The 16,722-nt window shown below is 39.3% G+C and overlaps 1 protein-coding gene across 2 annotated transcripts in view; it reads left to right on the top strand.

The window, feature by feature from the left end:
- Positions 1-16,722, top strand: part of CACNA2D3 (calcium voltage-gated channel auxiliary subunit alpha2delta 3) — a 1,069,564-nt gene that overhangs the window by 552,095 nt on the left and 500,747 nt on the right. For both annotated transcript variants that reach the window (XM_043978536.1, XM_043978534.1), the window contains exon 11: positions 1,037-1,150. In XM_043978536.1, the coding sequence (XP_043834471.1) occupies positions 1,037-1,150 (114 nt within the window). The remainder of the gene's footprint in view (positions 1-1,036; positions 1,151-16,722) is intronic.

The raw sequence follows: 16,722 nt of genomic DNA, 5'->3' as shown, positions 1-16,722 counted from the left end.
CCCCAATTCACCATTTCTTAAATGCTTTCTACATGAGAACTGGTGTAAGGGAGAGGAAAGAAAATTGGCCTCAGAAGTGGGAAGTTCTGTGTCCAGTCCCACTTGCAAAGCGTGCTGGCTGCTTGAGCCTGGGAGGGCCCCCTATGTCCTTCACTGCTCCATGAGCTCTCCCAACCTAGAAGTTGCAGGACAGGTGCTGAGCTGCATTGCCAAAAGATGTTTCCTCATTGAAAATTCCTCATAGCAATGAAACCCCAGGTGGAGAAGCATTCTAGGTGCTACGAATTGTGGGGGTTTTTGTGAGGGTCAATGAGGGTTAAGTGACATCCCCATGGTCACATAGCTCATAAGTGTATACTATCTGAGGCTGGATTTGAACTCAGTTCCTCCTGAATCCAGGGCCAGTGCTTTATCAACTGTGCCACCTGGCTGCCCCCAGTGTTGGGAATTCTGAGAGAAAGGAACCCATCCCTGCCCTTTAAGAGCTTACATTCTATGAGGGGAGATTCAACTCTCAATAATTGTAACAACAACAACAGTTATAATAAGGCATTTATATGGTACCCACTATGTGCCAGACAATGTGCCAAGTATTTTACAATTATTATCTCATCTGATGTTCATAACAACCCTGGGAAGTAGGTGCTATCATTTCACCTATTTTATAGATGAAAAAAAAGTGAGGCAGTCAGAGTTTGTGACTTTTCCAAGGTCACATAATTCGTAAGTCTGTGGGTCCAGATTTGAACTCAGGTCTTCCTGACTCCAGGCCTATTGCTGTATACACTAAGCCACATGTTCTCCTTATCTCCCATGTTATCTCTCTGATTAATTTCAATGTGGTATATATCATGTTCAAAATAATCATGTTTCATGTAGAATGGAGAATATGAGGTCTTGAGATATCCAGGTGAGTCAAAGAATCTCTTCATTTAATGAGGTTACATCTCCTTTTTTCCTATGCTTTTCTATGGACTAACTCATATATTCATCTTTCCAGAATACATTTTAACTTGAAACTTATTTCTCTCTGCAGTTCAACCACACTGGACAGGGAAGCATTTGCAGCCAGGCAATAATGCTCATTACTGATGGGGCTGTAGATACCTATGATGCAATCTTTGCAAAGTATAATTGGCCAGAAAGGAAGGTAAGTCAATGTGGCAAGACACACCATTATTTCTAAAAAGAAAACAACTAAATTCCATTGTTTTATAACCTCAGTCTTTTTAGGAGATAAGCCCCTGCCTAGAGTTAATCTTACAATGATACATGGTTTCTCATGTTGATGATTTTTTAGTAACCAAAACTTACATTGTGGGGCTTCAGTTGTGTGAACCAAATCATTGAATTGAATTGAGTAGATGGGAATTGAATCTGTCAAATGGTAATTTGGGGGATAAAACAGATTCCAGAAAAGGATTGCATAAAAGTAAATGACTATTATTAGGGACAGGTACAAACTTAGCTTTTTAAAATATAATTAATCTCTGAAAGATATCACGCAATCATGATTAGATATGCTCTGATTCTGACTCATTAAATCTCTGGGATACCTTCTGATATCCCAGACAGACTTCTGATATAACAGACAGACTTTAGTACTTCTTTGCCCAATGTTAAAGCAAGATTTCTGATGAGAAATGAGAAATTAAAAAAAAAAACATCCTTTGTTGATTGTTTTTCTTGTCATTAGTAGCTATTGGCCCAACAAAGAGGGCAAGGAAGTATCATTTTGGGTAGTACACTCAGTCATTTTTTTTTTTGGTTGTTGTTGTCGCCGTCATTGTCATTGTTGTTTGTTTTATTCACTCATTGGAATTGTGGAAAAGCACACATGCTGCTGATGCAGACTCAGTAACACATGCTGGTATGAGTTGTGCAATGGCTTATATTGATGCAGCTGGATAAAACCAGTTAGTCAACTCATTAGTCCTGTACCTACTCTGTCTGTGGCCAGAAGGACAACTCTGCTCTCAAATGGTGACATCGGTGGCTCTCTGTAAAGGTTACTGTTTCCTACCAAGCCTTTATAATTCTCACTCCTGCTTGACCCAGGATTCCTGATGATCCCCCAGGTTGCTGTGACTACTCCCTCTCTAGAATTCCACTGCAGTGATGAAATGAGTTTGAAATGAGCTCTCTGAATATCATTCCAATGGCATGTATGTCTTCTTGCTCACAGCTACACCATTAAATATTGGCTAACAACACACCTTTGTGGATACAATCACTACGCCTTGATTATTCCTATAGGTTTACAAAACAAGATAATAGGATGGCAAATCTTGAGCTGTATGGGTCCTCAAAGGCTATATAGGCTTGTCTAACACCCCACAGAGATCACAGATTTAAGGCTAGAAGGAACCTCGGAGTAGCATCTAGTCCAACCATTTGATTTTCCAGATGAGCCCACAGAGGCCCAGAAAGGTTATTTGACCTGATTGTGGCACACAATGACACAGCCAGGGTGTGAATCTATGCCCTCTGACCCTAAATCCAGAGGTCCTGCTGCCCCATGCTGCTTCTTCCATTATGGGGTTTGGATTGGATAGGTTTATCTTTAGTGATATTGTTAGCTGGCATCCTCTAGTAGTTTTCTTCTATCCTTTGTGTTTTACTCATTGGCATAGAAGCTTTTTTGAGGAGAGGGGCAATGGCATATTCTCTGTATTCCCATGGCACTCAGTAAGTGGTGAGATACTTTGTAGATACTCAGTATAAGCTTGTTGAATTATTGCATGAGTGAATTAACAAACATATAAGGCTAGCAGAAATAAGAAATAGCATGAGTAAATATGGGCAGAAATACTCAAGGTGCAGTGAAGAAAATTCTGAGCTCAAGAAAGGAAAGCCTGGGTTCAAATACTCCTTTGTCAGCTAGAAGGTACAGTGGATAACGTGTTGGACTTAAACTCAGGAAGAACTGAATTGGAATTCTACCCTAGATACTTAATAATTGTGTCATCTTGGGCAAATCACTTAGACTTCTGAGCCCCAGGCAACAGCCTACAATTTATTTGTTAGGTAAGTCATTGTTATCTCTATTGGTAGACAAAATTCCCACACTGGATCTTTTGCATGTATAACTAGAAAATATTTCAAACACTACAATGAAACAATTACAAATGAATGTGTGGAAGGTAGGTATCCTATTCCGGGTCATGTAAATCCCAGACACAGGGATGTGCTTGGTGGAGAGCAACTGCTCTATCTAAGAATCTTTCAAAACTATCTAAACTATCTATTTTTTAAAAAACTTTCCAAAAATGTTCACGTGTCAAAGCTCCTGTCCCTCCTCAGAGGAATCTACTAAGGTCAGAAGCATCCTTCTTTAGCCAAAGCCAGCCTTATCTCTCTAGATGAATGTGTTTGATTTCATGCCAGGTGCTTACACAGATTAATTAGATCCAGGACCCTGCAAGCATCAGTGTTCTTTCAAGTATGGTTACATCATCTTTTTTCGAAGTAGCACCAATGATGGTTGGGCGGCTAGGTGTCACCAGTGGATAAAGCACCAGCCCTGGATTCTGGAGGACCTGAGTTCAAATCCACCCTGACACTTGACACTTACTAGCTGTGTGACCCGGGGCAAGTCACTTAACCCTCATTGCCCACCCCAAAATAAAATAAAATAAAAAAGGACCTATGAGCCACAGAGGTTATGTCTGTGGCAAGAAGGCATCTTGAGCAGGTGACAAATTCTGAGGCATCTCTGGCTGTCCTTCCACCTTCTCCTCCCTATCCTAGGGGAAGGAAGCAAGGAAAGAAGGAAAGAACAATTTCAGAAGTGCCTCCTATTTGCTAACCACTGTGCAGAACTCTTGATATGTTATCACATTTGATCCTCAAAATAATTCTAGGAGGCAGGTGCTGCTATTATCTCCATTTTACAATTGAGGAAACTGATCCAGACAGAGGGTAAGTGATTTTGCCAGGGTCACATCATTAGTAAATATCTGGAGCAAAATTTGAACTCAACTCCCCCTTATTCTCATCTCTGGTGTTGACCTCCTTTGGCTCAGTATCCTCATCTGAAAAATGAGAGGGCTCGAATAGATGATATCTAACATTTATTCAGGCTCTAAATTTAATCATTCTATGTTTCTGAGCCCATTACTAACCTGGTTCAGGACCTCATTACCTTTAAGATCCCTTCCTGTCCTAAACCAAATCACCTCCAGAATTGTAAAATCCCTCTCAGATTACTGCAATAGGTCCTACCTGGTCTCCTTGCTTGTCAATCAATTCTCTATACCGTTATTAGAATAATTTTCTAATAATAATTCTGGCCCTGCCACTTCTCTACCCATTAGGCTTCAGTGGCTGCTGATTACTTCAAGGATAAAGGGTAAACATCTCTACTGGCTATTTCAAGCCCTTTACCAACTTATCTGTTAAACTTAATATAACTCCCTTCATACAATTTATTGTCTAGCAAAATTCACTTGCTATTTGTTTCTTGAGCTTGATTTTCCATCAATAATATCTAGTTTTATTGCCTGTAATTCTCTCCCTCCTTATTTACTTTTCTTATACTTATTAGTTTCCTTGAATATTCATACCCCTAGTCTCATTTCTTATGTTAGATTTTTTTCTATTACCCTCAGGTGTTAATGCTTTTTCCCTGCTTAAATTAAGTTCATTTGCTTAGCTATACACCTGTTTATAGGATCACAAATTAATAGATTTAGAACTGGAAGCTGAAAAGATCTCCCCTTATTTTACAAATGAGAAAACTGAGGCACAGGATATTTGTGACTTGTTCAAGGCCACACAGGGAGTAAATGGCTGAGATGAGATTTGAACTCAGGTATACAACCCCAAACCCAGAAATGTAAAACTTTATTGAGCCATATTTTGAGGAGACAAAAAAGAAGCTGAGTCTTGAGGTGCAGAAGGATCAATGAGAGGAGAAACAAATACAGTATTCAAAGTGAACTAATGAGCTCCCACACAAGAAGAAAGGCAAAGCCATGAAAGCTAGTCGGCAGTAAACCCTCTGTGACATTCAAGGGATGCATCAACAAATTAGCTGAGTTCAGATCGAAGAAACATAGCATCCACTGAGAACTGAGATGGAGCAAAGAAATCCATTTCCCTCACTCATAGTGGTAAGCATCCCTGTGTCCTTATAAGCCTGAATTTAACACATAAACCTTGGTTTTGAGCTTCAGCCCTGGACAGCTCCAGGGCACTGCCACTTTGCCCCAGAGGTAAACAGCTATACTTTGAGAATTCTAGAGTGGACATAACCTTTCTTTTATACTCAATCTCTTGAAATAGTGCATCAAATTTTTGTTGCCAATCATAAAAAGGAAGTACAGAAATGGGAATGGGTTAAAAATAGATTAACTACGATTTTCAAAGGGAAAAAGGGTTCCTTTTGAGAGAAGTTTAAAGGGATTGAGGCTTGTTAGCTCAGTGAAGAAAGAATGTTGCATTATTTAGCCAGGATTCTATGAAAGTAAAAATTCAGTCATTGCAGTGAGTTGTTCTTTGAGAGCATTTCATGTCTGGATGCATAAACCATGAGATACCAGCCAGGGCCTTTATGATGTACACCCACTTATGTCTGCTGACCTTACACGCCAGCATCTGAGAATGCTGAGCCACAAAGAGATCCTTGAGGGCTTCTTGTCCACTCCCTCCCCCTGATCAATGCATGAGTCTTCATTATAGCACTTCTAAAAAAAACATTTGGTCTGCAGTGATTAATGAAACCAACAGGAGTTTAAAATCCACCTGACCATTAAAGAAACTCTTTAATAGTTATCTAAATGAGGCAGTTGGTGGCGCAGTGGATAGAGCACCGGCCCTGGAGTCAGGAGTACCTGAGTTCAAATCCGGCCTCAGACACTTAATACTTACTAGCTGTGTGACCCTGGGCAAGTCACTTGACCCCAATTGCCTCACTAAAAAAATAGTGATCTACATGATGCAATTATCCAATAAATCAACAAGCATTTATTAAGCACTTACTAGGTACCAGACACTATATAAAAGGCATATATACATATATATGTAAATGTGTGTTTGACTCAATAAGGCATATATATGGCTATATATGTATATGTATATATATACATACATATATACACACATACATGCACACAAACATATATGAAAGGGAAAAAGTAAAGTTCTTGCCTTAGAGAAGCTCACAATTTCATGGAAGAGATCAATCAAACAACCATATACTCCAGGATGTCTAGGGCAAATGGTAGACAACATAGGCTAGATGACTTTTTCTTTGTAAAATGGGGAGAGGTCCTGTAATCGCTACCTAACCTCACAGCACTCTTGTGACACAGCAGTTCTTGGAAAGTACTTTGCAAACCTTGAAGTGCTTTAAAACTTGGAAGCTGTTGCTGCCATTGTTGTAAATCGTGTCACTCACTTCACAAATAGTGAAAAGTTCACTTAAGCTGCTAGTGGGTATGGGCATGATGCTGGATTCTTCTTGGACTCAGGTGGCAGCAAGAAAGGACTATGGGAAACTCACTTCTTTCTCTCCTTTTCTCCCTTTCCATTTCTCCTTGCCCCACCCCCAATACTAAACTTATTCCATTCAGTTGTTTGTGTCATCTCACAGCCCCTAGTCAGCAAGGCAGCTGATGGATTGCATCGTTTTTCCAGCTGGAAGAGGGGGATGAAGGTTCATACTGGGAGGAGTTAGAAATTCTGGAGTCCCTGCTTGTTGGGCTATTTACCTGCTAATTGCAAGAGAAGTACATTGTTACCAGAACCGGACAAAGGCCTTCCTTACTCAGACCATATTCCCTGCACCAGACACTAGGACTCCATGCTTAGGTCCCTCAGCCCTTAGAGAGGAGATTTTTTAATTTCATTTGCCAACACCCAGGCCCCCACACCACTTCTTAGCCCATTCAATGTCGTGCTACCCCCACAGAGTGCTTACCCCTGGGTTCTCTTTTGGGTCCTGTTCCAGTACTGTCTTCCACTATTAGAATGCAATGTCTTTGCTGGTAGGAACTCTCCTCATTACTTGAATTTAGATCCCCAGCATTTCACACAGTGCCTGGTACATGACATAAGTCCTTAATACATGTTCTTTCTTTCTTTTCCTTCTTTCCTTCCTTCTTTTGTTTCTTTTTTTTAGCCCCATATCATCTATCCATCCATCTATAAGCAGTTAGCCTTGTCTGGCTCACTAAGGAGCTTAAATAATGATTTCTCATAATGGATTTTGCTATGGTGCATCTAGTGAATTTATCCCTTCTTTACTTCTTCTTGTCCCTTTCCCTTTATATTGTTTGAAGAAGAGACATCACCCTTCAAACCTCACTACTGACTTTAAATCTCACTTATTTGGTATCTCATGTTTATATCGTTTTGTCAAAGATAAATAGTTGTATTGCATTCTTAGTGAGTGTTTACTAAAAGTGCTTGGACTACACTATGAGGAGGAGGTGAAAAGGGAACCCCTGGAACAATAGCTCTGGACTTAGCCTTCAAAATGTGTTGAATTTTTCTGTATGTCTGTTTCTCTCTGTATCTCTTTATGTCTCTTTTGTCCCTATATTTCTGTCATCCCCTCTGTCTCTCTCTCTCTGTCTTCCTCCATTTTCTGTTTCTCTGTTTCTGTCTTTGTCTCTGTTCATTTCTGACTCTGGCTCTCTGTCTTCCCATCTATGCTTCTGTCTCTGTCGCTATCTTTCTCTGTCTCTCTGTCTCTGTCTCTCTCCCTTCTCCACTCCTTTCTTTTGCGACAAAGATAGGTTTCATGAGCAAAAACAAACAAACAAAAACAAACCATCACTGGAGAGGAAAGTTATCTCAAGACAAAAAAAATAAAATAAAAGAGCAAGGCAACAGTCGGTTAAGGGAATAAATGACCACATATGAGCATCTTTCTTTGACCAATCATCAGCTTCCTCTTTTCCCACGTCCCTTGCATGACCGCCTTTCCATGGAACTGTAGCCCTGATTCCCAGGTTCAGGCATATCACAGAGGTTGCAGACACAGCTCATCAGGACAGCACAATTGAATGGCTTGACTGCTCCATTGTCCGAGTGTTATTAAATTGATTTTCTTCTTGTAAAAGGACCGAGGGACTTCAAAGACGAATGTTATTACAATTCTATGTACTGTGTATTTTATTATTAGTGATCTCAAGAACAAAAGCAAGGCACCAGCTGCTTTGTAGTCTCCATGAGCTGTAACATAACTTAGGTTGATTAGCTGTCTTTTGGAGAGCATGGGGCTGGCAAGAGGGATGGGATGGCAAGGTGGAACAAAAACCTCCCCTGATTCCCAGATAAAGGCTTTTCAAAGTGGCTCAGGATGCCTGCTTTTGTCCCTCATTTTAAAACACTGTTGGAAATCACCACCTTTTCAGAGAGAATTGGATTTCCAAGAAGGAGCATCTTTGGCTTTTTCTCAGTCTATCCACTCTCCCCCCCAAAAAAAAATGGGGGGGGGGAAGAATCAACAAAGGACATGAGAACTAAGGATTTCATCTAACTCAAATGAAAACAAGTCAAGGGAACATTGTGTTCTCTGTAGGATAGGCAACGTGATGTAGTGTTTAAAGAGCTGGCCTCAGTGGTCAGAAGACCTGAGTTTACCTTCTGCCTAAATTCTGTTTAAATCCTTTCTCTGACACTTACTGGTTGTGTGATGATGCACAAATACAACCATTCTATTCCTGTTCCCTTACCTAGGAAATTAGGGGGTTGGACTCAATTACCTATAAAGTCCCTTCTAGATAGAGAATAAAATCTGATCTAATCTATACCATTCTGGATATATGATCCTAAGCATGTGAGTGACAGAGTGACCTCTGAGTGACCCAACCAATTCTCAAGTCAATGACCTGCATTAATAGAGGGAGTCAAGTTATTGATAGTTCCCTAGATCAATGAAATCACATGTTCAGAGCTCTGTTGATTTTATTATTAATGTTAGATATAAGAATTAGCATCCGTCCAATGATTTTTTTTTCCTCAATTACTTTTTGATTATCAGATTGCAGTCAAACCTTTGGGAGATGAATGAATGTAGGAAACAAAGCTACAAATAGAACTATAAGAAACATTTATTCCAACTGTGTGCTGCATCCTGGGCTACATATATCATTTACACAAGATATAGTCCTAGCCCTCAAGAAACCTAGAGACTAGTCTGAAGACTGATGCACCGTGAAAGATAACTTGGCTGCGTCTTATTACCTATAAGGAAATTTGAGAGTTACAAAACAAAATTCTAATGAGGTCTGAGTGCAAAGGTAATTCTCACTGAGGTAAAGCTTCATACAGTCTGTGTCCTCTGAGCCAGGCATTAAAGGATGACTAGGAATTCAACAGGGGAAACTACATGGCAGTATGGATACAATGTTGGATCTGGAGTCAGGAAGCCTCATCTTCCTAAGTTCAAATGTAGCCCCAGATTCTTACTAGCTGAGTGATCCTGGGAAATCAGACACAACTGAAATAACTGAACAAGAAATTCAGTAGATACATTGTATTAAAGGAGAAAATTCCAGAACTTGATCCCAGTGTGAACAAGTGAATGGAGAAAGGATAATACAGTGCATATTTAATGGCTAAATATTTCTCTAGTTTGGATGGAGCTTACAGTGAAATAAGGCTTCTTTTCATATTAGGGAGGTCTTTGAATGACAGGCAGAAATGGAGAGTGACTGAGATTTTTAATAAAAAAATAATGTTACACATTCAATTCTATGGTGTAGAAACTGGGAGGCTACAGTAAGACTACTGAGATGCTGGAAGAGTCTAAACAGAAAGTAATGAGATCATATAGCAAGGAATAAAGAGTGAGGGTGGAGTAGAAAGGAGGAGTTGCATAGAGAGATTATAAAGAGCCCGATAACTGATGGAATACAAGAAAGGGAAGACACTAAGAATAATAACAATAATAATAGCTTCATTCTTATAAGGTTTTATGATTTACAAAGTGCTTTACATATTATTAGTTTGGAAAAGAGTCAAATATAACCCCAGGGTCATGGGAAAACCATTTTGGTGAATGGTGATGCTACAGATAGAAACAGTGAAGTAAGAAATATGGGCAGGTTTAAGGGGATAGATAATGATCCAAACTTTAGACATTTTGTGAGAAGCAGCAAGTACAATGGAAAAAGCAGTAGCATTGGAGTCAGAGGTCCTGAGTTCAAGTCCTTTCTCTAATGTTTCCTGATTGAGACCTCTTCGGTAAGTTAATTTTTCTTTTTACATTTTTTTCAATCAACATGCCTCTATCCTCTTTCATTCCCTCCCACCCCATACTGGGAAAAGAAAAGAAATGTAAAAGATAAATATGGTTCTGCAAAATACATTCCTGGTTTGGCAATGTCCAAAAAGTACATAGTTTACCCTATGTATCTAATCTGTCACCTGTCAGTAGCTGATAGAAGCATTCAAAATTATGTCTTCGCAAAATGTTGTTTAGTGCATTGATGAGAGCTCTTAAGTCCTTCAAAATTGTTCATTTTTTCAAAGTTGTCATAATAGTATAATTTTTTTTTCTCCTGATTCACCTCACTTTGCTTTGATGCAGTTCAAAGTGAGGCTTTTGTGATGGCCTCCCCCATGAGTTAACCCCGAGGAAAAATCAGGAGTCAGATTCCCTTAGGCAGTTGGATGTTGGACATCACATCCCTCTGGCAACTTCTGTGGCGGCACTGGTGCCAAACTGTACTGGCTCTGCCTTTCCTTTGGATCCACCAATGTCGTGGAGAGGGAAAACCTGCTGCATGGGCAACAGCTTGTTTTCCATATTGATCTGCCCAGGCCAGTGCCCTGGAGAGGACACTCCAGCTACTCCTCATGGGGTAGATACAACACACAGCCACACTGTGGTCTGTGGCTCTTCAAGGCACTGATCCGTGGTCATCAGTGACTGGTGGAGGCCTACTACTACTATGCCTATGAGGTTAGAGTTCTACTTTGGCCTTCTGTTGATATGAGATAAGTTCCTCCCATCCTTCTTCCTATTTCCTTCTGTAGTTTATCCTTTCCACCATCCCTTTCCTTTCTTCATTCAACATCTTAAAATATAACAAAAACTATTGCCAGGCCTTTTTATCTTCATGGACTCCTTCCTCAATGGTATCCCAGTTCTTAGGGGGTTGCTTAGGTCATCCTTGCTCTCTTACCCCTTCCACTAGAATGAAAGCACTTTATCATTATAAAGTCTTTGCTAATCATTGGCTTTGCCTATTAGTTACTGTTTAATGTTTCTCTTTATCTCCCTCTTTGTGTTTCAGAGATTCTACTCAGCTCTGGTCTTTTCATCAGGAATGTTTAAGAGTCCTCTATTTTATTAAAGATTCATTTTTCTTCCACATGGTTGAGTAGTTTATTCTTCACTGGAAGCCAACATTTTTTGGTTTGGGGGATTTTGTATTCCATCCTCTCTCTGCCTTTTCAGTTGTGGATGCTAAATGTTGTGTAATCCTGAATATTATTCTATAGTACTTGAACACTTTTTTTACTGGATGCTTGCAGGATTTTTTTTTCCTTTGATCAGGGAGCTCTGTATTTTGACTGTGGCATTCCTGATGATTTTTTAGAGTTTCTTGCAGGAGATGAGTGCTGGAATTTTGCTATTTTCACATTACCCCCTGGATCTAAGAGATCTGTCTCATTCCCTTTAATGGACTGTTGAAATATGCTATCCAGACTCTCTCTCTCTCTCTCTCTCTCTCTCTCTCTCTCTCTCTCTCTCTCTCTCACATACACACACACACACACACACACACACAACACACACACACACATTATTGATCTTGATCCTGTCTTTCAGGTAATCCACTAATTGTTAAAATTGTTTTGCCTTTATCACTCTTACAGATAGCTTATATTTTTTCCAGTTTTTTATGCTATATTTTGTTATATTTATGTTTCATATATAATGTTATATAATTATCTTGTTATTTTATGTTATATTTTATTGTGTTAAATGTTTCCCACTTGCAGTTTTTATATTTTTATTTTATTTTTCTCAGTTACATATAAGAAAAAAATTAACATTCTTTTTTGGAATTTTGAGTTCCATATTTTCCCTCCCTCCTTTGAGGAGGCAAGGAATTTGATATAGATCATACATGTGTTTAGTTGTGTCCCAATCTTTGTGTCCCCATGAAACATAGGTCTTTCTATCCTCCACTATCTGTGGAAGTCTGTGCATGTGGGCATTTTCTGTTTCTATGACACCATCTATCCATCTCACTCCCTGATGTCCCCTTTTCCTTTTGCCTTCCTTCTTTCCCAACATCATGGTCTTTTCCAATGAGGCCCATTTTCTCAATATATGGCCAAAGAATTTAAGCTTTAGTTTCAGTATTTCACTTGCTAGTGAATCACCTGAAATAATTGCTTTAAAAATTGGCTGATTTGATATCCTTGCTATCCAAGGGACTCTCAAAAGTGTACTTTATCACAATTTGAAATCATCGACTCTACAACAGTCAGCTTTTCTTTTTTTCTTTTTTTTTAGTTTTTTTGGTTATACTTCTTTCAGCTTTTCTTATAGTCTAACTCTCACAGCCATATATTGCTACTGGAAAAACAAAACAAAACAAAACAACAAAACAAAACTATAGCTTTGACTGTGTGGACCTTTGTCAGCAAGGTGATGTCTCTGCTTTTTAGTATGCTGTCCAGATCTGCCAGAACTTTCCTTTCAAGGAGCAAGCATCTTTTAATTACATAACTGCAATTACTAACTGTAGTGATCTTTGAGTCCAAGAATATAAAATCTGATACTGCTTTAATTTCTTCTCTCTTTATTTACCAGGAAGTGAGGGGACCAATTGCCAAGATATTAGTGTGTTTTTTTAAATGTTAATCTTCAAGCTAGTTTTTATACTCTCCTCTTTCACTCCTATCAAGAGGTTTCTTAATTCTTCTTCACTTTCTGTCATCAGAGTGGTATCATTTACATATCTGAGGTTGTTGACATTTCCCCCAGGAACCTCAATTCCAGTTTTTGATTCATCCAATATGACATTACCCATGTTACATTCTGCATATAAGTTAAATAAATACTATGGCAATATAGAGCCTTGTCATACTACTTTTCCAATCTTAAAACCAATCAGTTGTTCCATGTTTGGTTCTAACTGTTGCTTCTTTTCCCACATATAAGTTACTCAGTAGACAAGTAAGATGATCTGGTATTCGAATCTCTTTGAAGACGTTTTGTTGTGATCCACAAAGTCAAAGACTTTAGTGTAGCCAAAGAAACAGAAGTAATTATTTCTCTAGAAAACCCTCACTTTCTCTAGCAAATGTTGGCAATTTGGTCTCTAGTTCCTCTGCCTCTGAAAGCTAGCCTGCTCTTCTGGTAATTCTCAGTTCACATATTGCTCAATCCTTACTAGCAGAATCTTTTTTAAAAAATTTTATTTATTTATTTATATATGTATTTTTGCAGGTCAATGAGGGTTAAGTGACTTGCCCAGAGTCACACAACTAGTAAGTGTCAAGTGTCTGAGGCCACATTTGAACTCAGGTCCTCTTGAATCCAAGACCAGCGCTTTATCCACTAACTTGCAGAATTTTAAGCATAATTTGGCTGGTATGTAAAATGAGTGCAATTCAGTAATTTGAACATTCCTTGACATTCCCATTCTTTCTCTTTTATTTTGTTTTTCTTTGCAACAAACATTCATTTTATTTTTTCCAGTTACATATAAGAGTAGTTTGCAACATTGATTTTCATAAGATTTAGAGTTCCAAATTTTTCTCCCTCCCTCCCTTTCTTCCCCCCTCCACAATATAGCAACCAGATTATATATGTACAATCCACAAGTGCTCTTTTTATCAGTTCTTTCTATGGGGGTGGATAGTATGCTGTATCATTAGTCTCTTGGGATCATCTTGGGTTATTGTTTTGCTGAGAGTGGTTAAGTCATTTACAGTTGCTGATCAAACAATACTACTGTCACTATGAACAATGTCTTCCCAATTCTGCTCACTTCATTATATATCAGTATATATGAGTCTTTCCAGGTTTCTCTGATATCATCCTGTTTGTCATATCCTATAGCACAATACCATTCCACTATAATTATTATCTCATAGCTTCTTCTGTCATTCCTCAAAAGATGGGCATTCCTTTGATTCCCAATTCATAGCTACCACAAAGAGTTGCCATAAATATGTTTTGTACAATTTCCCCCCTTTTCTCTTTTTCATGATTACTGTTGTTAACTGTTTCCCTCCATCCTATTCCCTTCCCCATATTTGCTCTGTTATCTATCTTCTTTCACCCTATCCCTCTTCAAAAGTGATTTGCTTCTGTCTGTCCCCTCCCCCAATCTGTCCTACCTTCTTTGGCCCCTTTCTCTTTATCCCCTTCTCCTATTTTTCTGCAGGGTTAGAGAGATTACTCCACCCAATTGAGTTTGTATGTTATTCCTTCTTTGAGCCAATTCTGATAAGATTGAGTTCTTTGAGCCTATTTTGATGAGTATAAAGTTCATTTACTTCCCTTCTCCTCCCCCATCTTTTCCCCTACTCCATAAGCCCTTTCCTGTTTCTTTCATATGGGATTTCACCCAATGCTACCTCTGCCTTTCCCCTCTCCCAGTGCATTCCCCTCACCCTTCAATTTAACCTTAAAGATGTCATCATGGGGCAGCTAGGTGACAAAGTGGACAAAGCATCCACCCTGGACCAAGGGGGATCCCAGACAAAACCTGGCCTTAGAAACAAGACAGTCACCCACTGCACGACCCCAGGCATGTTCCCCAATTCCAATTTTTTATGGTTCTCTAGGATATTGTATTTGAAAGTCAAATTTGCCATTCAGTTCAGGTCTTTTCATCACAAATATCTGAAAGTCCTCTTTTTTTTTGTTGAAGTTCGATTTTTTCCTCTGAAAGATTATGATCAGTTTTGCTGGGTAGGTGATTCTTGATTGTAATCCCAATTCCTTTGCCCTCTGAAATATCATATTCCATGCCCTCAAATCCTTTAATATAAAAGCTGCTAGATCTTGTGCTATCTTGACTGGGGCTCCACAGTACTTGAATTCTTTCTTTTTGGCAGCTTGCAATATTTTATCCTTGACCTGAGAGCTCTGGGATTTGGCTATAATATTACTAGGAGTTTTCCTTTTGGAATCTCTTTCTGTAGGTGATCGGTGGTTTCTTTCACTTTCTATTTAAAGTTCTGCTTCCAGAATATCAGGGCAATTTTCCCTGACAATTTTTTGGAAGATGATGCCTAAGCTCTTTCTTTCATCATGGTTTTCAGGTAGACCAATAATTTTCAAATCATCTCTCCTGGTCCCATTTTCTAGTTCAGCAGTTTTTCCAAGAAGATATTTCACATTGCCCTCTATTTTTATTCATTTGGATTTACTTTATTGTGTCTTGGTTTCTCATAAAGTCCCTAGCTTCCATTTGTTCAATCCTAATTCTTAGGCAATTATTTTCATGAGAGAGCTTTTGTACCTCCTTTCCATTTGGCCAATTTGACTTTTCAAGCTATTGACTTTTTTTTCATATCTTTCCTGTATCACCTTCATTACTCTCCATTTTCAACTCTACCTCTCTAACTTTATCTTCCAAGTCCTTTTTGAGTGCCTCTATGGCCTGAGACCAATTCAAATTTTTCTTGGAAACTTTAGATATAGGGGCCCTTACATTGACATCTTCCTCTGAGGGTTCACCTTGATCTTCATTGTCACTAAATAAACTTTCTATGGTCCTCAACTTTCTCTGTCTGCTCATCTTGCCTTTGTTTTACTTGACTTTTAGCTCCTTAAAGTGAGGCACTGTTTCCAGGCTGCACTATCCAAACCTTCAGAAGGTCCCAGGTGGTATGATTTAAGGAGCAGGTTCTTCACTTACCTGACCTGTTCCCTGGTCAGTAGATGACCCCAGACCAACTTGCTAATCAACAAGCTTTGTGTGTTGTGGTTGTCAACTCAGCCAAACCTGTATCCCTTCCCCACCTGGACCACTGCTATTCAAGCCTACCTCCTGGTTCCCAGCAGGGGTGAAAAACGCAAGTTCTGCCTCAGCACTGGCATAGACCCTTGTAATCTCCCCACTGCCAAGGTATAAGTCTTCTCACCAGACTGTGAGCTTGGTTTCAGATGACACTGGTGCTGCATGCATCAGATTCAGAGGCTCTGGGGGGGGTCTCTTTCTCTGGCAAGGCCTTCCTGGAACTGGATCTGTGTCAAGGTGACTGTGGGTTTGGGCTCCACTCCTGTCTCAGCACAGCAGCTCTCTCCATCCAACCTTCCAAGCTATCCTTGGTTGGAAGATGATTTCAGCACATTCTTCTATGGTTTTGCTGCTCCAGGAATTGTCCTATGGCATTATTTGGATGTTTTTTGGAGTGATAATGTCATGAGTTGAGAGCTCACTGCCTTTCCTCTACCATCTTCCCCCTTCTCTTTTCTTATTTGATTTAAATATATTTAATGCACAGAACACCTGGGTTTTGTCATCATTTAATGACCATTAAGGTAAATGTAGCCCCATCAACTTGATACCATTGCATGAGTGTACTGTAGGTGGTGGACATGTGATGATATGCTCCTAGAGCTGACTTACTAAATTGTCACCAGAGTTGGGTAGAACCCGGGGCTGCAGATACATCCAGTTAGAGGATAATAATCCACCTTCTTTTAAAAAATGTATTTTATTGATGTAATTACAAGATTGATAAACTTAGGCTAACAATGCTATATTTAAGGTACCTGAAAATTCTTGG

Source organism: Dromiciops gliroides, chromosome 1 (genome assembly GCF_019393635.1).
Source record: "Dromiciops gliroides isolate mDroGli1 chromosome 1, mDroGli1.pri, whole genome shotgun sequence".
Lineage (NCBI taxonomy): Eukaryota > Metazoa > Chordata > Mammalia > Microbiotheria > Microbiotheriidae > Dromiciops > Dromiciops gliroides.
The sequence above is the reverse complement of the archived record's forward strand: the minus strand, read 5'-3'. Positions and strand labels throughout refer to the sequence as shown.